The following is a 25,629-nucleotide window of genomic DNA, read 5'->3' on the forward strand; positions in this document are numbered from 1 at the left end:
ACAGTTCAAATCTGTGGTTTTTCCTAACGGTAGAGAAAAAAATTCACAAAGTCGCTTTGAAAATTCTTTAGTCTGAGTTAAAAAATGGTAGGGCTTGGGGAAGAATAGACAAATATCCCATACAGAAGAACTCCAGATAAGTTATGATGATATTGCCTCCTCAAGGAGGTAGCAACTTCACTCTCTAAATGCAGGCTGTGCACAGTAACTTCCTCCTGAAGACTGCTTGTATTCAAAGGGGGAAAACAGAGTAACTTTACGGTGGAGACACCTGGCAAACACTACCTGGGCCAGGTAAGTAAGCTTAACTGGGTGTGGAGTATACAGGAACCCTCAGAACTATCTTTGCAACTCTTACATAATTATTATTTAAATTTTTATTATTATATTTTATTTATTTATTATTATTATAATTATTCTTTAAAAAGTTTATTTTAAAAAAGAACTATGCAAAAGAAACAAAACGCTAGGACTGTTTAGCTGGGCTATAGCTTCTTAGTTGCTCTCCGTGTTTCCGAGCGCAGAGCCAAGCAACATGAAAAGTTCCCAGGGTTAAGGAAAACAAAAACTTTCTAGGCCCATAAAAATAAGAGGTTGTGGTATTAGTACCTTCAATTCCGCAAAAACGGACAAAAGTAGGTTCAACTTCCTTGATTCCCACTATTATGTTAGTTAACAGCATGCGAAAACGTAGAGTTCAACTCACCCAATGTGCGAAACAGTTCAAAAGTCAAATTACAGCGACACGTAGCAAAACTCTTACCAAGTCCTGATTCTTGACGTTCTGTTCTCTCTCAGATTCTAACATAACACGCAGACTTTTAGCTTTATCATCCAGGACTTCATTATTTTCTTCAAGTTCCTTGATTTTATCCTACAAGTGAAGATATTGAGATTATTAACAATTACTCATTATGTTTACTTTTGTTTTTAGAATGTAATCCTCAAAAAAGAGATTTTTACCTTAAATTTAACTGCTTCATCAGAGAGAATCGTATTTTGTTTCTTGGTTTCTTGAACATGTTTCTTTGATTCCTTGATCTATACAAATAAAAAATAAAGCACTCAGGATTCAGAGATATGAAGTATGGTGCTATCAAAACTCATCTTCAAGTGGGTGACCCCTTACAGGACAGAAGAAAGCTTTATACATGTGATGATTGCTTCAGATAGTTCACAGAAAATAATGACATGAGAAAATATGATTTAAAAATACCATAATAACCTAACTACAAGGCAGGTGGAAATAATTCAAGTTGGGATTATAAGAAAAACCAACCAAAAAAAAAAAAAACTGAAAGAATAATTTATACCTTCTGTTCATAATTTGACAATTTTTCTAGAAGTTCTGCATTTTCTTTCATGATATTCTTCAACTTCTCAGAAATTTCTTGTTCAGAAACTAAAAAGGGGAGAAAATCCACAAGAGTATCACGGTTACTAAATAAAACTAAACTGCCCAATGGATAAGCAGCAAAGGCATGTTATCTGGCACTGAGGATAAAAAGCTTCTTAGAATAACTACTATGCCTTTAAAAAGCAATTGGGGGTTAACGGCAATAAAGGTGCAAAAGTATTAAAATTTAAGAAAAATATTTTAAGAACCCTTGTTTCAATGAGATTCCAATTTAAATGTTTTCTCAAAGATGGGAAAATATAGTAAAATGTCACAGCTCAATGTCCCTCCCCGCTTCACTAAGCACCTTTCTTCATAGAAAATGGAATCACTTTAAATATACCCATTCTTCCCTTATCAACACAGTTAGGTTCAAGACAGGTCATTAGGCCAAAATCGGCTTTATGCGAAAATGGAGAATTTTTTTTTTCTGTTTTCAGACCATCCACTTGTCCGATTTTTTTAATTTAGAAAATAAGAACGCAGAAATAATAACAGCTAAGAGTTACTGATCACTGTGAGGAGTCCAGTCATGGATTATTCCTTTGCAGAGGAGGCTTGGAGGAGACAAGGCTGGATAAAGCCGGGCTGGGTGACTGGAGGGCCCATGGCCTAATCACTTCAGCTTCTCCTGTGCTGAGTCAGCGCTTCCCTCTTGGAGCTGCCTCCAGGGCTGCAGGCCCTGCTCACCATCCCCCCAGAGCAGCTTCCCACGAGGGCTGAGGGTACGGGGAGCCTGGCTGCACACCGGGCCCGGGCCAGAGGCTTCAGACATAGTTGGGCTCACTCTGGGATGTCATTAACCTCACAAGATTTCTTCCAAACACCCTCTCCGATGCTTCTTTCTTTCCTCCCTTCCCATCCTACAAAGATTTTGAGCTGCAGGGCCTCAGGCCACACAGGAGCTGGGAATCCAGAACTGGTGCCCCCTGGCTGAGTGCTGCCTGCACCTCCACCTGGAGGCTGTGGCCACAGAGGAGGCTGGCCCTGGGTGGCAACTGGACAAGCTGCCCCCGCCAGCAGGAGGGAGCGGAGGGCACAGGGCAGTATGGCCCAGCTTCCCAGAGGCCACTCAGAGACCCTTCTCTAAGGAGGGGACGCTCTGCAATCATTGCCACCATGCCCGCTGCCTCATTAATGGGCAACATAGTCGGATAGTAGATTTTTTACTATGTAAATGCGAAATGTGGGGTAAGGAGATAGTCCATGAAGTGATGAGTAGATGTATATGTCATTTGCAAAGGGGAAATAGAAATATAAGCATACTGATTCATATTTCTAGTCTTCAAATTACTGAAAAATTTAATGTCTTGATTAAACCACTAGCTCAGAACACTGCTCACATATAATAAACGTGCATTACATCAACATCAGCGTACATAATTCCCTATCAAAATGTAAAATTTTCAACACTTAACAAGTAGCAAGGTGTCTAGCAGGGAGTAGGGCTTAAATAAATTTTTGTGAAAGTGAACCTGCACAAGTCTTTCAATCTCAGCACGTATCTTAATATTCACAATAACTTTGATTATCAAAATACCAATGATTCAACAGAAGGTCTTACACTAAAAGCTACCAGCCTTCAAAACAGAGAAAGCAGAAACAATCAGTCTGGCAAACACTATCCCTGCTTTTCATATTACCCCAGCAGTTGTTGTCTGTACAATGAATTTATCAAGGTCAAAATGAGGTCAAATTAGCTTAACCAGCTGCCACCAAGTCAACTGTGACTCATGGTAACCAAACTCGATGGTAGTACAAGTAGAAGCCAAATGCTTTGGTAGTTTAATAAAACATTTAGTATTGACTACTCATTGCCGTTAAGTCGATTCCGACTCACAGCAACCCCATTGGGAGCAGCCAAGCTCTTAACCACAGCCCCACCAGGGCTCCTTAGTATTATTACTATTATTACTATTCATATGACTTTATCCATTTTTCTTAAAGCTTTAAAAAACTGCAGGCACTGGTCTATGTGCTGCTGTTCAGCTAGCTCCATTTCCTCTACCACCCCTCTCCCAATTACTTCCAAATCTACCTCTCTAGCATTGCTCTTCATCTACATTTAAACCCAACATTCCTTACTGCTGCTCACTAGACATTTCCACAGGGATTTTATTTCAAACACTTCAAACCATACTTTTCCGTGCTCAGATTTCTTCTTATCCACGCCCCTCAACAGACTCCTCTCTCTCCTTCTCCTCCCTCCCTCATCTCCTTGTCTTTTAATCACCAGTCATTTCATCCTCCTTGTCACCTGGGCCTAAGAACTTTCAGGAATTCTCCTCATGTTTATTCCCAATTCATATCATTCTCCAGGTTCTATTAATTATTCCCACTATACTTAGGTAACTGCCATCACTTTAGAAAAACCTCACTCCTTCCAGGTTCTCCTGACTTCAAGCTACACCCTTCTAAAATGTACTTTAATTGTCCTACTCAGAGGCAAACAATGTCTTTCTCCTCCCCAACAGATTGTTTCAAGCAAACTAGGGTGGTTGTGTCAGAAAAGGGAAGACTGGAATTATACACACATGGGTTTAAATCTTGGCTTCACCATTTTGGACAATGAGCAATTTCTGTAAGCCTCATTTTTTTTTAATCTAGAAGATGAGATTGTTACTGTTTTATCTGTAACTACTATATAACAAGTACCGATCTTATAGGTAGATAAGCTATGAAAAGCATCTAAGACAGTGCCCAGGATTCCAAAGTCCTCTAATAGGCATTTAATCCTATCATCTAAACTTATCTTCTATGTTACCCAATGCTAAAGCTCTATTCCCCACTCAGGTCAAGCTTTTCACTATCTCCAACGTTACTATCACTGTAACAAAACCCAGTATTGGGGGGACCTAGCATATGCCAGGCAGCTAACCAGGCCAATAACAGAAAATCTCTTCTAATCGTCACATTCTATTAAGTACATACAGTATTTATCATCCTCATTTTGCATCCTGATTATTTCTACTCATTCTCCACTGGAATTAATGGCTCCCTCCTCTTAAGTATAACATTTTATTTAAACCTCTCTTAAAACACATATGGAGTCACTAGGTGGTGCAAATGGTTAATGCACCTGGCTGCTAACTGAAAGGCTGGAGGTTTGAATCCACTCACAGGTGCCTCAGAAGAAAGGCCCGGTGATCTACTTCCAAAAATCAACCATTGAAAACCCTATGGAACACAGTTCTGCCCTGACACACATGGGGCCGCCATGACATGGATTCAACTCAGTGGCAACGGTTTTTTGTTTTTTCTAAGACAATATCTGTACCTTCCACTATGTCATAAGCTTCTTGACAGGCACAGAGTGTTTTCTGTACCTTTACTTACTGCCGAGAGCCAAGTCGAACAGACCTCTCTTATCCTCCAAACCTCAAACTCATCTAACCAACTGCCTTCTAAACCACTCTACCCAGATGTCCCCCAGGTCCCTAAAAGTCCATCTGCCCAGAATTAATCATCTTCTTCCCACTCCCACAACTGGTTCCTCCTTCACCTCCTATCTCGGCTGGTAGCATCGCCATCAACTCTGTCATCCAGGCTAGCAAGGACAGTGAAGAGTTCAGGAGTTAAGGAGCCAATCAGACAGCAGAAGTCACTGTCTCTACTGCTAGCTTAAATAAAATCCTTATCAAACACCAGGAATGAAAAAATAATACAAGTAACAAAACGGGACTAAAATTTACCTTGATATACTCTATTCTTTACCTAGAAGAGAAAGAAATAAAATTAAATTTGATGTTAAAACACTGCATTAATAGAAATAGTATAGTTCCTAATACAACATTCAAAATCATAACCAAATGAAAATTTATCATAGTTTGGTTCAGCATAATAAATCCATCGGATTAAAAAGGAAGATTAAAAAGCATTTCCAATTAATTGGCAGTGATACTTCTTTAATAGTTTCTGAGAAAAACACTAAGGTAAATTATCTTATTTTGCAACTAAAGAGATGTGTATATGCCTATTAAATGAACACGAATCTTAATAAATGAGTACTTAATAACAGAAATGGCTAAAATTTTCATAATAAATATGTTAATTAACCATTTATCTGAAATCATTTGGCAACCCCAAATAGTTAGAAACAGTGAATGTTCAAAAAGTCTCTGAGAAAACAAAATTAAAGGCATAATCTTTGTACTAAGATACACATGTTCCACTCACCAGAAAGCATCTTAGAAATCCTATTCAAAGTTGGCTAATGACTGAATTTAGAAATAATTCTAACAAGCTAGATCATCTGATTTTCCCTGACCACTAAAAACTGGGGTCATCGAACCTGAAAGGGAAGGGAAGGCTGCTGGAAGAAAATGCATAAACAACAGAAATGATGACTTCCCAAAAGGGCAAAAACTTCTTCTAAGAACTAGATCCCCTAAACACATCACTGAATTGTAGGATAATAAAATATAAGCAGTATCCATTTAAAAAAAAAAAAGGAGAGAGGTGTTACTAATTTCTTTGTAAGCCAGAATATATTTCCACTTTTAAATGTTACAAACGGTGATCAGATGTTCAGACCAGCCTACAAGTCATCCATGCTATCTCAGTATTACTGTAGTATCTAAACACGATTTATAATATTATGGGAAAATGCATTCACAATTCCAACACAGAAAAAAATGGCCATTTCTCTAATGCACAGCCTTGCTACTGAGAAGGCAAGCTTCCTTTGCCCCCTTTCACGCAAACCGAGTGGAAGAAAGCGAGCAGGAGCAAGGAGCAACTGAGAGTAGGGACAAGGTTTCCCAAGTCAAACGCTGATGCTGAGGAACAAAGGTCAGGACGTAAAGCGGACATGACCTTGTGACAATCTTAGCAGGTGTTAAGGTTTTTGAAGTGGCTACAATAAGAGCAGGAAATACAGTTGCCCCGTTTACTCCTTCCGGTCACCATTTCTAGTCGCCCTGTTTTCTTCATCTGAGGGGAAGTCCTATGAGGCCAGAGGATTCCTCACAGAAATCCAGGCAAAAGACCCTTTCTTTTTAATGATTTTAAAATCAATTGTGCAAGGAGAGAAAACGTATTAACAATGACATGTCTAGTATAACCAAGAAACTAAAAAAAGAATACTCAATTTCAGAAAGATTTGCATCCAATGCTTTTGCCACTGTTAAGCTTCAACTGAAAGCTTTTCATCTGCAAAGTTCATTCATGCAGAATAATTTGTCCCACAATTATGTTAAATAATTGAGACATTAAAGTAGTCATCAATATACTACTGTTCTATTATCTCCTGAATTAATATAGTAAAAAGAATCTCAATTAGAAATAAAGCCCAAAGATTGGATGAATGTGCTTGGGAGCTGAAGATGACTATTTTCAAGGCAGCGGTGACATCTGAATACAAGGAAGCTTATTTTGATGGAGTCAGAAATCTCAGCACCATGTAAAAGTAGGTTATGAATATTATTATGCCTTAGTGATGATTCCAATCTAACCAGGGTATCCCGTTTGTAATGGATTAAATTGTGTCCCCCGAAAATATGTGTTGTAAATACTAACCTCTATACTTGTGGATGTAATCCCATTTGGGAATAGAGTTTTCTTTACTATGTTAATGAGATCATATCAGTGTAAGATGTGTCTTAAGCCAAACACCCTCGAGATATGTAATAAGACTAAGTGTACAGAAGGACGCAGAGATGGGGGAAAATAGATGCCATGCCACATGGAGATCACCAAGGAGCCATGGAATAGAAGCTGAAGAGACAAGGATCTTCTACCAGAGGCAAGATAGAGAGGGTAAAGCCTTCCCCTAGAGCTGGCGTCCTGAATTCGGACTTCTAGACTCCTAAATTGTGAGAAAATAAATTTGTCTGTTAAAGCCACCCACTTATGGAATTTCTGTTATACCAGCACTAGATAGTTACGACAAGGTTTAGTCCTGTTCTGTTGTACAAAAGAAATAATGCTACAAATATTAGGTATGTAAAATGGTTTCTTTTTCTATTGTCAGAAATTAACCCTCTCACTTAACTAGAAATTAAAACTATTTACAGATAGAGATGCACATGAAATCTGGATGCTTTTCATCAGCTAATGAGAATATGAATTACATAACAGTAATTCTAAGTGTGCGCTGGCTCAACTTTGTGACCCAGCAATAATTCTAGGAATAGTTCTAAGGAAAAAAAAAAAAACACAGCCAAGGTTTATAAGCAAAATTGTTCATTAAAACATTCTTAAAAGAGCAAAAACCTAGAAACAACCTAAATGTTTAATAACAAAGAGATGGTCATATTGTGGTAAGTTCTATATAATTGACTATGCATTCATTTTAACAAATGGTGTTTCTGAAAACTATTTAATAAAATTTTTAATTATTTAAAAAAAAAGAAATACACAATATACTCCTAACTTTGTAATTATAAACTATACACCATAGACAGTGCTATATATAAGGATATCTGTATACACATATGTGACTCACATACAAGCATATGGCTATTTGGAGGGGACAAGGAGGGAAGGAGAGAAAGAGAAAAAAAGATAAATGAAATTCATCAAAATGGAAAAAAATCATTATTTCTGGGTGGTGAGATTACTTGATTGTCATTTTTGGTTTCGTGTCTTTCTGTATTTTCTATGAGAATGTGTATTTTTTATGTGAATGTCTTTTGTGATTCCAAAAGAGAAAAATTAAAGCTATAAATAGCCATAATCTTTAATCCAAAAATAACTGGCTTTAAAAACTTAGCCTGACATTATTCTAAACAAACACATACAAAGGCATAAAGCAAAACATAGTGCTTAGTTTTTAAAATTCTGTGTTGTTGTTCTTCTTTTTATTTTATTTCACATTCCCAGGTATCTTCCTCGCACCTCAGTTATTTAGTTATTTGTAGCAGTAAAAAATCTAAAATTATTTCAAGGTCTAACATTGGTACAACATTTTCAATTATTTTGTAGCAATTAAAAATAATTGTGTATGAAATAACACATTGAAAAAGCACAAAACAGTACAGAAAATAAAATCTAATTTATCTAAAAGCGGGACTATGGTTGAGCATAAAGCTGTCTGGAAATGTATTTAACCCAGAGTTAAGAAATATAGCCTCTCTGGCAGCACAGATGACTTGTACTTTGTTCTCTGCATTTTTTCTGGAATGTGCATGTGTACATTAGCATCATCAAAAAACCAGTAAAGTTCTTTCCATTAAAAAAAAAAGTCATTAGTTTGTAAGAATATAGAAAAAGTCTTAAAAGTGAAAAATGCAAGACAAAATTTTTCTTACTATACATCACAGATTAATAGATGAATTACACCACTACCAACAAAAGGGAACAAACCACTGCTGTAACGTGGGTGAGGCTAGAACGCCTTACGCTGAGTGCAAGAAGTCAGACAGGGAAGCGTGCATGCTATGTGGTTTCACTGACAGGAAATGAAATTCTGTAACCAACAAAACTAATCTAGAGGGACGGAAAACAGATAAGCGGTGGGACAGACTGACTGTGAAGAGGTAAAAAGGAATTTTTGGGGGTGAAAATGCTCTGTATCTTATGATGGTGGTTATTATTAATATAACCAGAGAAACAGTAAGCTATTTGCATTTTTAAATACTGTATTTTTATGCAAATAATGTGTACGTGATATGGTTTTTTGCCAATCAGGCAACATCTCCCAACCCCTACTCCCCCGCCCTCCCGCTATTTTCTTAAGCAGTCTATGCTACTCATTACATGTGTGGGCATGTTATGTACGTGGGCACATCATTTGCAAAAAAAATACAGTAACTGTCTCAAAATCTGTAAGAACTCAAAAAATGCATGAGTTTAAAAAATAGACTCAGAATGACATACTAATAGTACAATCATAAGTATGCATATGTATGAGTATACATACATATATATAAGTGTGAAAGGTAACTCTGCACAGAAAAATGACTCAAAGGAATAAACATTTTAATAGTGTCTCTGGATACTACATAATCTGTATTTCTGAATAAAAAGACATTTTCCGAGCACAATAGCACATGATCAAATCAGAAAATTTAGAAAACAAATTTATATCAGGAAAAAGAATAAAAATCACCTCATCTCCTAGATACAAGTATTTTTACCATTTTGTGGTATTTCCTTGCAGCATTTTTTTTCTGTATGTGTAAGATATAAGAATATATAGTTTATTTATACTTTAAAGTATTGATTTCTCCTTTTGTCCACTTAACATTAAATCATGAGCATTTTACGTGCCCCAATGTCTTTGAAAAACATAAATTTTAAGAACTACCTATTACTCTACTATACTGATATACAATAATTTAACAATTCCCTTACTGTGGATCATTTAGGTTGCTGCCAAGTTTTCACTGTAACAAATACTCTTCCACTGAATGTCCTTGTAGAAGATCTTTAATGCACGATTGGTTATTTCTTCAGAATAGATTACTAAATATGGTATTATACTGTATAAAATGATATAAACGTTTTCAAGGCTTCTAGTACACATTATTAAACTGCTTTTCTAGATGGCAGTAAGAGTTCCCAATTCTACTAACAGCATATATACATGCGCATCTTAATTTTTAAGTTTTAAACTTAATTTTTAAGTTTTCATATGAGGGATTTATAAATTGAAGTTTTCCCATTGTGATTTAGACACTTATTGTCTAGTTCACCGAAGTCTACCAACGAAGATTAGATTAGATTATTTTACAATGTTAGCTTAGATTACAAGCATTAGTTTGTGTTCGTGTTAGTAACTGAAAAAGAAAGAAAAGGGCCAGTGATTATACAGTATCTCTCGTAATCTACTCACAGCAAGGATAGTTCTCCAGAAGAAAATGGCAAATGAAACAATTCCCAAGAAGGCTGTGATAAGTACAGGTTTCCACGGCAGTCCATAAAAATCAGGCCCAGGGCGAACATCATCAGGCAATGTAGCAACTAGCTGAAATATAAATATTAGAAATAATGGGAAGCCTTAAAAATATTTACAATAAAGCAATCACAAATAGTAATCCATAAAAATTCCAAATCAACCTCAAAAATCTTCAATGGCTCTCAATGCTTCAAGAATGAAATGGCAGCCTCATATTTCTTGTCTGACTTCCAGTATTTTTAAACGTTCTGAATCTGAATGTCTTTAACTGAGCATATACTTTCAGTTCGCAACAGGCCCATCACATACCGCTAAGTAAGTAAGTAAGTAAGTTCAGACCGCTCCTGATAACTGGTCTAGACAGACTTCTTGGAACTTAACTGTCTTATATAAAACTCAGTGCCTTAATTCGAAATGTTTCCTGCAAGACAGTACATTAAACACCCGCCTGCTTCTTCCCTCTTCTGCTTTTCACTGCCCTCTACAAAAACACAACTAACCATCATACTGGCCCCATTCCCCCACAGTACCGAGGGTTTTGGGAAACAGACCAGTAGGGACATGACGCTCGCTTTGTTTTGCTCGGGACTGCACACTGGAACGTAACATAACGTCTGCTTCATTGTAAGTGCTCAATAATGAACGAATAAGGAAGCCTCAAACACACTACCACTGGCCTCCCTAAAGAGGACTGCAACGTCCTACCTGCCTCGGGCCTGACACACTCCATTTCTCCCTCGACCCGTCAGTCCATGCACCCACTCCACTCAGAACTCGTCCACCCGCCTGTCAGAGCTGGGGTCCCTCCCTAGGAATGGGCCCCGTCACCTCCAGTAGCTTGGCTATGAGGGCTGCGTAGAGCACCGACAGGGGTCCCAGAAGCTCCGGGTCCCCCGGGGAAGCGGTGACAGAAGGCACAGTTGTAGGTACTGAGTCCATTGCGCAAGAGCAGCTGAATGGAGATGACGCTTCCCCGAGGAACGGCACTGGACTACCCTCTCTTTCACTGTTTTCCTCCTTCCGAAAAGGCCCGGCTCGGCGGGCGGATATCCAGGTTGAACTTCGCCTTCCCCTGCCGCTGGCACTTTCCACCCTATGTCTCTTTCCTATAAAACACGTCATCAGACACTGCCTCTGGACCGACGTTAACGAGACTACGGAGGCGGTCCCGCCAGTGGGCGGGGCCGGATCGGAAGAAACCAACAGCAGAGCGAGGCGGGGGAGAAGGGCGAAAGGACCTGGCGGAGGAAACTAAGCAAAGGTAGGCAGAGATGACACAGGCTTATCTGAAAAGGCGCTTTAAAGGGCCACAGAGCGAGGAGCCCAGCGAGCTAGAAGTAGGAGAATGGCTGGGGCTGAGGGGAAGATGAAAGGCCACTCATGCCCGCCCCAGAGCCGCAGGGTATTGTGAGACGTCAGGCACCTGCCTTCAATGCCCAGGCAGGAGAGAAGCCTCTCCCGCGCCTCTCAGAGGGATCGCCACTCTGACTGGTCCGCCATCGCCTAGGTGAGGTCTTCCTTCCCTGCCCACTCCGATCCCCTCGTACTTTTCCCCTTCCTGACCTGCGGATGCTCAAACTGTGTCAAATGATTGCTAAAACCCTTTTAAAAATCAGCCTTATCCCAAGAAATTGCGTCATTATCACATCTGTGCCAGTGGGTTCAGTTCTGAGTCTTATTTTTAACGTAACTTGACTTATGGAAAAAGACAAGGATAAAGAATAGTCTAGAAGTCGCGTCTAATAGTTAAAGAACTGGAAACATTTCACCCAGGGGCAAAATGATGATATTTGAAGATCTTTATGAGTTGGAATCGACTAGATGGCAACGGGTTTGGGTTTTTTTTTTTTTAAAGATGTATCTTCAAGCTGAATATAAAGTCAGTTTGGAAGAACAGTCAAGCAAGAACAAACAGGAAAACCCTGAAAAAGAAGAGCAGTGGAAGGTGGGGTAGGTGGGAATGCAGCCTCTGTGATTAAAACCATGTGCTACTGGCCCAAGAATACAGACAGACCATGGAATGGAATAGAAAACCCAGGAATAGACCCAACTGCATTGGAAATTTGAAATACAATAAAAATCGGGGGAGGCGGGTAGACTTTTTACTAAGTGATGCTGGCATAACTGGATAACCATATAGAAAATGATAAAATTGGATCTTGTTCTCACTGTTCACAAGGGATAAATTCCAAATGTATGAGGAATCAAAATGAAAAGAAGAAAGTACTAGAATAAATTTCTCTATGTATTACAAGTGGGGAAAACCTTCCCAATTGTGTCTCAAAATTCAGAAGCAACAAGTAAAAGATCTGTAAATTTGATTACTTAAAAATCAAAAACTGTTGCCCAGCCCCCTTCCTCAAAAAATACAAAATAAGCAAATTTGACAATGATAACCTGAGAAAAAAATATTTGTAACATATTACTGACAAAGGGTTAATATTCCTAAAATATTAAAGGGCTTTACAAATAGAGAAGACAATGGCTAGCCAACCTACAGAAAAATGGGCTGAAGAAATGAACACATAGTTCTCAGGAAAAGAAATGCAAATGGCTCACAACCTTATGGAAACAAGCTCTGCCTTTGCTCATAATAAAAGAAATGCAAATTAAACCTACATTGAGATACTACTTCTCACTTATACTGGCAAGATCCAAACATTGAACAACATACTCAGTTGGAGAGAGACTGCCCTGGAAGCACAACAGTTAAGTGCTCAGCTGCTAACCAAAAGGTCAGTGGTTTCAACCCACTAAGCTGCTCTGCCGCAGAAAGACCTGGTGATCTGCTTCCATAAAGATTACAGCCAATACCATTACTGAACATTCTGATCAAAGATTCTACAGAAGAACCCTAATCAAAAGGGGGAAAATGCAGACCAGAATGTCACATTCTCATGGGCTCTAGACTTTCCAGAGCTATGAGAGCTGGATGAACCCCTGAAACTACTGCCCTGAGATAATCTCTAAAATTTAAACCAACAAAGAAGAAACTAGTCCACAGGACTAACAGCCCACATGAACAACAGCCTCATCTAGCCTGAGACCACAAGAACTAGGTGGTGCCTGGGTACCACTATCAACCGTTCTGACCAGGGACACAATAAGGTCTTGGATAGAAAGGGAGAAAAATATAGAACAAAACTCAAGTTCCTAAAAAAGGCCAGACTAGAGGAGCCCCCAAGACAATCGTCTTAAGATACCCTTTGAACTTGGAACTGAAGCCACTCCTGGTAGTCACTTTTCACCCAAATAATAGATTGGCTTACAAAATAAACCATATCACCTGTGAGTACTGTGATCCCTTAAATAATCAACTATATGAGACCAAACTGTCAACATCTACCCTAAAACAAAGACGAGATGGTGAGGAGTAAGGAAACTAGATTAATGGAAACAGAACAAACAGAATGGAAACAGTGAGAATGCTCACACCTTGTGAAAAATGTAACCAATATCACAGAACAATCTGTATAAAAATTGTTAAATGGGAACCTAATTTGCTGTGTAAACTTCCAGCTAAAACACAATAACATATTGTTTTAAAAAAAGTGAAAAAAACAAAAAAACTTAAACCAGAAATATCCCCTTAAGTCTTCTTAAAACCAAACAATAGTTTAGCTTAATTAGTACAAAATACCTGCCTTGAACATTGTGCTCTTCTAAGAATTATCTATATAGGATCAAAGTGACAACAGCAACTCGAAATATTAGATAGGAACCTTAGGGGGCAGTCAGTTTATGTTAACGGGAAGAACAACTCAGAAATGGAGGGTGAGAATGTTTCCAACAACTAGAAGAATATAATCAATGTGACTGAACTGTACATGTAGAAACGGTTGAATCGGTATATATTTTGCTGTGTATATTCTCAACAACAACAAAATAAAAATTTTTAAAAACCCTACTGAGCACAGTTCAACTCTGAAACACATGTGGTCACCGTGAGTCAGAAAATGGACTCGACGGCAACTTTATTATTATTATGTAAGTTATAAAAACAAAAACAAAACCCATTGCCATGAGTCAATTCCAACTCATAGCAACCCTACAGGACAGAGTAGACCAGCCTCATAGGGTTTCCAAGGACTGGCTGGTGGATTTGAACTGCTGACCTTTTGGTTAGTAGCTATAGCTCTTAAACACTGTGCTACCCAAAACCAAAAACCCACTGTCGTCAATCGAGTCTGTTCCCACCCACAGCAACCCCAAAGGGTTTCCAAGGCTGTAAATCTCTACAGAAGAAGACTGCCACATCTTTCTCCCGCAGAGCCACTGGTGGTTTCGAACCACAGAGCCTTCAGTTAGCAGTCCATTGCTTTAACCACTGTGCCACCAGGGCGTGCTAATTATTCTCAGTGAAAGAAGCCTGTCACAAAAGGCCACATATTATGTCCATTTATATGAAATGTCCAGAACAGGCAAATCTAGAGACAGAAAGTAGAGTCGTGGTTGCCAAGGGCTGGGGGGTGGGAGAAATAGAGAGTGACTCTAATGGGTATGGAGTTTCTTTTTTGGGTGATGAGGAGATTCTAAAATTAGATAGTAGCGATGATTGTACAATTCCGTGAATATACTCAAAACCACTGACCTGTACGCTCTAAAAGAGTGAACGTTATGGTAGGTGAATGATATCTCCATAAAGCTGTTATTAAAAAAAAAAAAAAGATTACAGTCAAGAAAACCCTATGGGGCAGTTCTACACTGTCATATGGGGTAACTATGAGTTCACAGCACACACCATCAACAACATACAAAATGATATAATCCCTACTGAAAGGGAATTTGGCAACAACGTCCCTCAAAATTACTTTGTATATACCTGCTGACACAGCAATCCTACTTCTAGAAATCTATGCCAAAGATACTGGCAAAATGTTGAAAAGATACAAACAAAACTACATGATTCCAGCATTATTTACAGTTAACAAAAGACTGGAATAACCCAAATGCCCATCAATAGAGGCCTGGCTGAATAAACCAAGAAATACTAAGAAGCTATAAAAAAGAAATAAAATGATTCTATATAAGGCTAGGATATGATTTTCAGAATATATTGTTAAAAAATCAAGGTGGGGAAAAGTATATACAGAATACTACTTTTATCTAAGTGTGTGAGGGGGAGATGAATATAGTTTTTAACAGCTTTATTGAAGTATAATTGACATGCAATAAACTGCATATATTTAAAGTGCAAATTTGATAAATTTTGACATATGACTACATCTGTGAAACCATCATCACAGTCAAGATGAGTATATCCTGCTTCTCCAAAAGTTTCCTCATCTCTTGGTAATCCAACCCTCCTGCCCCTCCCTATCCCCCACCATCCGCAAGGCAGACTTTCTATAGATTAGTTTGCAATTCCTAGAGTTGTATGTAAATGTAATAGGACATTATGTATTTTTTCTGACTTCTCTCAGCATAATTTTGCTTATATCATTTTACTCGGATCCACAATCAACACCCAAGGAAGCAGCAGTCAAGAAATCAAAAGATGCCTTGCATTGGGCAAATCTGCTGCAAAACACCTCTTTAAAGTGTCGAAAAGCAAAGGTGTCACCTTGAAGACTAAGGTGTGCCTGACCCAAGCCATAGTATTTTCAATCACAGCATATGCATGCGAAAGCTGGACAATGAATAAGGAAGACCGAAAAAGAACTGACGCCTTTGAATTGTGGTATTGGCGAAGAATGTTGAACATACCACGGACCACCAAAAGAATGAACAGGTCTGTCTTGGCAGAAGTACAGCCAGAATGCTCCTTAGAAACAAGGATGGTTAACTATGTCTTACATACTTTGGACATGTTATCAGAAGGGATCAGTCCCTGGAGAAGGACATCATGGTTGGTAAAGTAGAGGGTCAACAAAAAAGAGGAAGACCCTCAATGAGATGGATTGACACAGTGGCTCCAACAACGATTGTGAGCATGGCACAGGACCAGGTAGTGTTTCCTTTTGTAGTACATAGGGTCACTATGAGTCGGAACCAACTCAACAGCACCTAACAACAACAACATAAGAGTTGTATGTAAATGTAATAGTACATTATGTATTTTTTTCTGACTTCTCTCAGCATACTTTTGCTTATATCAATAGTTCATTCTTTTTTTTATTACTGGGTTGCATTACGCTGCATGGATATACCACAATACTTTATTGATTTATGGATGGACTTCAGAGTTTTTTTTCCTGTTTTTGGCTTTCTCAAATACAGCTGCTATGAACACTGATATACAAGTCCTTCTATGGATGTATAATTTATTTTCTCTTGGGTAAATGCTTAGGCGAGTAATAAAACAAAACAAAACCCACTGCTGTCCAGTCAATTCTGATTCATAGCAACCCTATAAGAGAGAGTAGAACTACCCCATAGGATTTCCAGGAAGCAGCTGGCAGATTCAAACTGCTGACCTTTTGGTTAGCAGCTGGGCTCTAAACCACTGCGCCACCAGGGTGAGTAACGGCTGAATCATATTCATATGGCAGGGCTATGTTTACCTTTCTAAGAAATTGACAAACTGTTTTCCAAGGTGGTTGTACCATTTTACATCCCCCTCAGCAATAAGCAACATCATGATAAATGGAGAAAATATTTACGTTGTCAAAGATTTGATTTTACTTGGATCCATAATCAATGCACATAGAAGCAGCAGTCAAGAAATCAAATGACATACTGCACTGGGCAAATGTGCTGCAAAAGACCTCTTTAAAGTGTTAAAAAGCAAAGATGAGGACCAAGGTGTGCATGACCCAAGCCATGGTATTTTCAACTGCCTGATATGCATGTGAAAACTGGACAATGAATAAGGAAGACTGAAGAAGAACTGATGCCTATGAATTATGGTATTGGCGAAGAATAGTGAATATACCATGGACTGGCAGAAGAAAGAACAAATCTGACTTGGAAGAAGTACATCCAGAATGCTCCTTAGAAGTGAGGATGGCGAGAATTTTGTCTCACGTACTTTGGACATGTTATCAGGAGGGACCAGTCCCTGGAGAAGGATATCATGCTTGGCAAAGTAGAGGGTCAGTGAAAAGAAGGAAGACCCTCAATGAGATGGATTGACACAGTGGCTACAACAATGGGCTCAAACACAGGAACGATTGTGAGGATGGCACAGGACCAGGCAGTGTTTCGTTCTGTGGTAGATGGGGTCACTATGAGTCAGAACCAACTCGACGGCAACTCACAGCAACAGCAGTGTATGATATTTCCAATTACTGCACATCTTCTCCAACAGCTGGTATACTCAGTCTTTGAATTTTTACCCATTCTAATAAATGTGGTTATTTACTGTGGTTTAAATTTGCATTTCCCTGATATCTAATGATATTGAGCATCTTTTTATGTGTTTATTTGTAATCTATATTTTCTTTGGTGAAGTGCCTGTTAAAATTTTTTGTCTATTTATTTTACTGGGTGTTTTCTTATTAATGGGCTTGAAAGTTCTTTATGTATTCCAGATACACGTCCCTTATCAGATATATGCTTTGTAGTGATTCCTTCCCAGTCTGTGGTTTTTCTTTCATTCACTTAATAGTGCATTTTGAAGAGCAGAAGTTTTTATTTTTATAATGTCCAAATTATTATATTTTTCTTTTATGACTCATACTTTTGGTGTCAAATCTATGAAATCTTTGCCTAATTCAAGTTTACAAAGATTTTCTCTGTTTCCTTCTAGAAGTTTTATAGTTTTACATTTAAGTCTATGACCCATTTTGAGTTAATTTTTGTATATGGATATTCAGTACTTGCAGCAACATTTATTGAAAAAACTTTTCTCTCCACTTAATTACCTTTCCACTTCTGTCAACAATCTGTTGTCTATAACCCATAAAAAACCCGTTGCCAAGGAGTTGATCCCAAATCACGGCAACCCTATAGGACAGAGTAGAACTGCGCCATAGCGTTTTCAAGGAGCAGCCGGTGGATTCAAACTGCCGACCTTTTGGTTAGCCAGCCAAGCTCTTAACCACAGCGCCACCAGGGCTCCATTGTCCATATGTGCGTGGATCTATTCCTGGACACTCTATTCCATTCTACTGGTATGTTTGTCTATCTTTACACCAATCCCATGCTATCCTAATTACAGGAGCTGTATAGTAAATCTTGAAATGAGACAGTGCTTGGGTTATTCTAGGTCCTTATATTTAAGTCTTATTTAATTTCTACCAGCAGTATTCTGTAGTTTTTAATGTACAGGACTTGTACATATTTTGCCAGATTTATCATTAAGTATTTCACATTTTTAAATTATTATAGTTTTACATTTAAGAATGTAAAATATGTATATATGTAAGAAAAATATTTTAAATTTCAATTTCTGATGGTTCATTGCTAGCATACAGAGATACAATTGCTTTTACATGTAATCTTTATCTGGCAACCTTACTAAACTCACTTCTTAGTTCTAGAAGCTTTTTTTATAGATTTCCAACAGACTTTATACACAGATGTTCATGTTATCTGCATAAATAAATACAATTTTAACTCTTCCTTTCTAATCTGGATGCATTTTACTTCTTTCTCTTGCCTTAGTACACTGTCTGTTGCCTTACTGCATCCCAGTACAATGCTGAATGGATGTGGTGAGAGTGACAACCATGTCTTGTTTCTGATCTTGGGAGACAGCATTCAATCTTTCACCATTAAATATGATACTAGTTGTACTTTTTTTATAGAGGCTATTTTAAATTCCCTTCTATTCCTAGTTTGCTGGCAATTTTTAAATCTGTAATTGATGTTGGATTTTTTTTCAAATGGATTTTGTATGTCTATTGAGATGAACATACGGATTTCATTTTTCAGTTTGTTAATATGGCAAATTACATTGATCTTTGAGTGTTAAACCACCCTTGCATTATTGGGATAAACCCTTCTTGGTCATGATATATTATCCTTTTCTATATTGTTTGATTTGATTTGCTAAACAGTGTGCATTCAACTACTAACCTAAAGGTTGGCAGTGCCATGGAAAAAAGGCCTGGTGATCTGCTTTTGCAAAGATTACAGCCAAGAAAACCCTATGGAGCAATTCTACTCTGTAAACACATGGGGTAGCCATGAGTTGGAATTGACTCAATGGCAGTGATTTTGGTTTTTTTTTGGTTTTGCTTCATGAGAGATAATGGCCTGCGGTTTTCTTTCTTATTATGTCTTTGGTTTTGGTATCATGATAATGCTGGCCTCATACAATAAGTTGACAATTATTTTCTCCTATGCAATTTTCTAGAAGAGTTTGTTTAGAATTAGCATCATTTCTTCCTTATATGTTTAGTAGAATTCACCACTGAAGCTATCTAGACCTGAAGTTTTCTTTATGGAAAGCTTTTAAATTATAAATTCAATTTTTTTAAATAGAATGAGGCTATAGAGGTTACCTATGGTATTTTTTTTTTTTTTTTGCAGTTTTATGTCTTAAATGGAATCTTTTCATTTCATCTAAATTGTCAAATTACTTGGCATAAGTTGTTCATAAAATTCTCTTATTATCCTTTTAATATCTGTGGAATCTGTACTGATTGAATCTGTCCGATAGTTCATATTGGCAATTTGTGTCTCCTCTTATTTTCCTGATCACTCTGGCTAGAGGTTAATTTAGTAATCTCAAACAATCAGCTTCTGGTTTCATTGATTTTCTCTATTTTCTTTTTGTTTTTTATTTCATTGAATTATGCTTTGTGCGTGTGTGGGTTAGGTGCCATTGAGTCAGTTCCAACTCATAGTGACCCAGTATACAACAGAACGAAACACTGCTCGGTCCTGCACCATCCTCACAATCTTTGCTATGTTTGAGCCCGTTGTTGCAACCACTGTGTCAATCCATTTTGACAAGGGTCTTCCTCTTTCGCTGACCCTCCACCTTACAAAGCATGATGTCCTTCTTCAGGGACTGGTCTCTCCTGATAAAATGTCTAAAGTACGTGAGACAAAGTCTTGCCATCCTCACTTCCAAGGAGCACTCTGCCTGTACTTCTTAGACAGATTTGTCCATTCTTCTGGCAGTCCATGGTATATTCAATATTCTTTACCAATACCATAATTCAAAGGCATCAATTATTCTTCGGTCTTCCTTATTCACTGTCCAGCTTTCAAAATGCATATGAGGCAACTGAAAATATCATGGCTTGGGTCAGGTGCACCCTAGTCCTCAAAGTGACATCTTTGCTTTTTAACACTTCAAAGAGGTCTTTTGCAGCAGATTTGCCCAATGCAGTGGGGCTTTTGATTTCTTGACTGCTGCTTCCATGTGTGTTGATTGTGGATCCAAGTAAAATGAAATCCTTGAGAACTTCAATCTTTTCTCCCATTATCATGATGTTGCTTATTAGTCCAGTTGTGAGGATTTTTGTTTTCCTTATGTTGAGGTGTAATCCATACTGAAGGCTGTAGTCTTTGATCTTCATAATTAAGTGCTTCAATTCCTCTTCACTTTTAAGCAAGCAAGGTTGTGTCATCTGCCTAACGTGGGTTGTTAATGAGTCTTCCTCCAATCTTAATGCCATACTCTTCATATAGTCCAGCTTCTCGGATTATTTGCTCAGAATACAGACTGAATAAATATGGTGAAAGGTACAATCCTGATACACACTCTCCTGATTTCAAACCACACAGTATCCCTTTGTTCTGTTTGAATGACTGCCTCTTGGGTTATGCTTTAATATTTATTATTCCCTTTCTTCTTTTTACTTGGGAATTAATATGCTCTTCTAAGTTTCTTACAGTTAGGTCACTGATTTGATTCCTTTCTTCTTTTCTAGTATAGGTAGTGCTATAAATTTCCAAGTAGTACTTTAGTGGCACTGCATAAATTTGACATGTGTTATAATTTCCATTCAGCTCAAAATACTAATCTCCCTTTTTATTTCTTCTTTGACTCATAACTTTTTTGTTGTTGTTATTATTATTAGGTGCTGTTGAGTTGGTTCTGACTCATAGCGACCCTGTGTACAACAGAAGGAAACACTGCCCGGTCCTGCCCCATCCTCACAATTGTGGTTATGCTAAATAAGCCCATTGTTGCAGCCACTGTGTCCATCCATCAAGTTAAGGATCTTCCTCTTTTTCACTGACCCTCTACTTTACTAAGCATGATGTCCTTCTCCAGGGACTGATCCCTCCTGACAACATGTGCAAAGCATGTGAGACAGTCTTGGCATCCTTCCTTCTAAAGAGCATTCTGGTCATACTTCTTCCAAGACAGATTTGTTCATTCTTTTGGCAGTCCATGGTATATTCAATATGCTTCTCCAACACCAAAATTCAAAGGCATCAGTTCTTCGGTTTTCCTTATACATCATCCAGGTTTCACATGCATATGAGGCGATTAAAAACACCATGGCTTGGATCAAACGTACCTTAGTCTTCAAGGTGACATCTTTGCTTTTCAACACTTTAAAGAGGTCTTTTGCAGCAGATTTGCCCAATGCAGTGGGTCTTTTGATTTCTTGACTGCTGCTTCCATGGGTGTTGACTGTGGATCCAAGGAGAATGAAATCCTTGACAACTTCAATCATGATGCTGCTCATTGGTCCAGTTGTGAGGATTTTTGTTTTCTTTATGTTGAGGTGTAATCCACACTGAAGGCTATAGTCTTTGATCTTCATCAGTAAGTGCTTCAAGTCCTCTTCACTTTCAGCAAGCAAGGCTGTGTCATCTACATCCTGCAGGCTGTTAACGAGTCTTCCTCCAATCCTGATGCCCCATTCTTCTTCATATAGTCTAGCTTCTCAGATTATTTGCTCAACATACAGATTGAATAGGTATGATGAAAGCATAAAACCCTGACGCACACTTTTCCTGACTTTAAACCATGAAGTATCCCCTTGCTCTGTTCAAACAACAGCCTCTTGATCTATGTACAGATTCCTCATAAGCACAATTAAGTGTTCTGGAATTCCTGTTCTTCACAATGTTATCCATAATTTGTTATAATCCACACAGTAGAATGCCTCCGCATAGTCAATAAAACACAGGTTAACGTCTTTCTGGTATTCTCTGCTTTCAGCCAAGATCATCTGACATCAGCAATGATATCCCTGGTTCAACATTCTCCTCTGAATCCAGCTTGAATTTCTGGTAGTTCCATGTCAATATACTGCTGCAGCCGCTTTTGAATGATCTTCAGCAAAATTTTACTTGTGTGTGATATTAATGATATTGTTCGATAATTTCCGCATTCAGTGGGATCACCTTTCTTAGGCGTAGGCATAAATATGGATCACTTCCAGTGGATTGGCCAGGTAGCTGTCTTCCAAATTTCTTGGCATAGATGAGTGAGTACTTCCAGTGCTGGGTGTGTTTGCTGAAACATCTCAATTGGTATTCCACCAATTCCTGGAGACTTGTTTTTCGCCAGTGTCTTCAGGGCAGCTTGGACTTCTTCCTTCAGTACCATCAGTTCTTGATGATATGCTACCTCCTGAAATGGTTGAACATCACCCAATTCCTTTTGATACAGTGACTTGGTGTGCTCCTTCCATCTTCTTTTGATGCTTCCTGCGTCGTTTAATACTCTCCCCATAGAATCCTTCAATATTGCCATTTGAGGCTTGAATTTTTTCTTCAGTTCTTTCAGCTTGAGAAACACCAAGCATGTTCTTCCCTTTTGGTTTTCCATCTCCAGGTCTTTGCACATGTCATTATAATACTTTACTTTGTCTTCTTGAGCTGCCCTTTGAAGTCTTCTGTTCAGCTCTTTTACTTCATCATTTCTTCCTTTCGCTTTAGATACTCGACGTTCAAGAGAAGTTTCAGAGTCTCTTCTGACCTCCATTCTGGTGTTTTCTTTCTTTCCTGTCTTCTTAATGACCTCTTGCTTTCTTCATGTATGATGTCCTTGATGTCATTCCACAACTTGTCTCATCTTCAGTCATTAGTGTTCAACACATCAAATCTATTCTTGAGATGGTCTGAATTCAGGTGGGATGTACTCAAGGTCGTACTTTGGGTCTTGTGGATTTGTCCTTATTTTCTTCAGTTTCAACTTGAACCTGCATATGAGCAATTGATGGTCTGTTCCACAGATGACCCCCTGCCTTGTTCTGATTGACGATATTGAGCTTTTCCATCGTGTCTTTCCATAGATGTAATCAATTTGATTCTTGTGTATTCCATCTGGCAAGGTCCATGTGTATAGTCGCCATTTATGTTGGTGAAAAAAGGTATTTGCAATGAAGAAGTCATTGGTCTTGCAAAATTCTATCATGTGATCTCCGCCATCGTTCTATCACCAAGGCCATATTTTCCAACTACCAATCCTTCTTTGTTTCTAACTTTCGCGTTCCAATCACCAGTAATTATCAATGCATCCTGACTGCATGTTCGATCAATTTCAGACTGCAGAAGTTGCTAAAAATCTTCAATTTTTTCATCTTTGGCCTTAGTGGTGCGTAAATTTGAATAATGGTCTTATTAACTGGTATTCCTTGTAGGCCTATGGATATTATCCTATCACTGGCAGCGCTTACTTCAGGATAGATCTTGAAATGTTGTTTTTGATGATGAATGCAACGCCATTCCTCTTCAAGTTATCATTCCTGCCATAGTACACCATATGACCGTCCAATTCAAAATGGCTAATACCGGTCCATTTCAGTTCACTAATGCCTAGATACTGACGTTTATGTGTTCCATTTCATTTTTGATGATTTCCAATTTTCCTAGATTAATACTTCGTACATTCCAGGTTCTGAGTATTAATGGATGTTTACAGCTGTTTCTTCTCATTTGGGGTCATGCTACATAAGCAAATGAAGGTCCCAAAAGCTTGACTCCACCCATGTCATTAAGGTCGACTCTACTTTGAGGAGGCAGCTCTCCCCCAGTCATATTTTGAGTGCCTTCCAACCTGAGGGGTTCATCTTCCAGCTCTATATCAGTGTTCTGCTGCTATTCATAAGGTTTTCACTGGCTAATTATTTTCAGAAGTAGACCACCGGTTCCTTCTTCCTAGTCTGTCTTAGTCTGGAAGCTCAGCTGAAACTTGTCCACCATGGGTGACCCTGCTAGTATTTGAATACCAGTGACATAGCTTCCAGCATCACAGCAACACACAAGTCTCCACAGTATGACAAACTGACAGACAAGTGGGGGATAACTTATTTAGAAGTGTGCATTTAATTTAAGAATATTTGGGGATTTTCAAGAGATCTTTGTGTTACTGATTTCTAATATAACTTTATTGTGATCAGGAACATATCCTGTTAACATGACATGAATCCTTTTAAATTTATTGAGACTTATTTTATAGCCTAGAATATGGTTTATCTTGGTAAACATTCCATGTGTACTTGAAAATAATCTGTATTCTGCTTTTGTTGTGTGAATGTTCTATAAATGTCAATAAGGTCAAGTTGGTTGATTATGTTGTTCATATCTTTTAGATCCTTACTGATTTGCTCCTTATTTATTCTATCAATTTTTAAGAGAGAGGTATTAAAATCTCCAACGATAACTGTGGATTTATCTATTTTTTTTTTGTATTTTTATACGTTTCCTTCATGTATTATGAATGTCTGTTATTAAGATATAAACATTGAGGACTGTTCTCTTGAATACCTGACTCCTTTATGCCTATGAAATAACTTTCTTTATCCTGTTAATATTTTTTGCTCTGGAATCTCCTTTGGTATTAAGCCACTCCTGTCTTCTTTTGACTAGCGTTAGCATGAGATAACTTTTTCAGTCTTTCACTTTTAACCTTCTTGTGTCTTTTTATTTAAAGTGTAGTTCTCATAGGAGGCATCTCATCAGGTCTTGCTTTTTTTTTAATCCAGTCTGACAATCTCTGCCTTTTAATTAGGGTATTTAGACAATTTCCACTTAATAATGTGATTATTGGTATAGTTAGGTTAAAGTTCAGCACTTTGCTTCTTTTTTCTATTTGTCCTGTCTGTTCTTTGTTCCCTTTTCCTCTCATTCTGCCTTCTTTGGGAGCAACTGAGTCTTTTAATGATTCCAATTTATCTCCTTTGTTGGCTTATTAGCTATAACTCCTTATTTTGTTATTTTAGTGATTGTCTTAAGGTTTACAGTATACATCTTTAAGTTATCACAGTCTACCATGATATCGCAGCACTTCATGTATATAAGAACTTTACAATAATATACTACCATTTCTCCCTTTTCTAGCCTTTTGTTGTTGTTGACTTCCTTTTTACTTTTACATATATTCTAAACCCCACCCTACACTGAAAATATTTTTCTTTAAACAAGCAATTAACTTTTAAAGATATTTAACTAATAAGAAAATAGTTTTATATATTTACTTAAGTAGTTACCATTTCCAATGTTCTTCGTTATGTGTAGCTCCATATTTCCATCTGTTATCAATTTCCTTAGGCCTGAAAGACTTCCTTTAGCATTTCTTGTCATGCAGGTGTAC

The 25,629-nt window shown here is 38.0% G+C and overlaps 1 protein-coding gene across 8 annotated transcripts in view; it reads right to left on the minus strand.

Moving 5' to 3' along the window:
• The window catches only part of MIA3 (MIA SH3 domain ER export factor 3), a 68,958-nt gene that overhangs the window by 17,358 nt on the left and 25,971 nt on the right, over nucleotides 1-25,629 (minus strand). For 6 of the 8 annotated variants that reach the window (XM_023730959.1, XM_023730960.1, XM_023730958.1 and 3 more), the window contains exons 7-11: nucleotides 10,173-10,304; nucleotides 5,089-5,110; nucleotides 1,314-1,402; nucleotides 964-1,041; nucleotides 764-874 (exon numbers count right to left, since the gene is read on the minus strand). In XM_023730959.1, the coding sequence (XP_023586727.1) occupies nucleotides 764-874; nucleotides 964-1,041; nucleotides 1,314-1,402; nucleotides 5,089-5,110; nucleotides 10,173-10,304 (432 nt within the window). Of the gene's footprint in view, nucleotides 1-763; nucleotides 875-963; nucleotides 1,042-1,313; nucleotides 1,403-5,088; nucleotides 5,111-10,172; nucleotides 10,305-11,063; nucleotides 13,218-25,629 lie in introns of those variants that run through there. The other 2 variants (XM_012555429.2, XM_023730961.1) reach the window with 1 other exon arrangement.

The sequence above is a fragment of the Trichechus manatus genome, unplaced genomic scaffold (genome assembly GCF_000243295.1).
Source record: "Trichechus manatus latirostris isolate Lorelei unplaced genomic scaffold, TriManLat1.0 scaffold00039, whole genome shotgun sequence".
In the NCBI taxonomy this organism is placed as follows: Eukaryota; Metazoa; Chordata; class Mammalia; order Sirenia; family Trichechidae; genus Trichechus; species Trichechus manatus.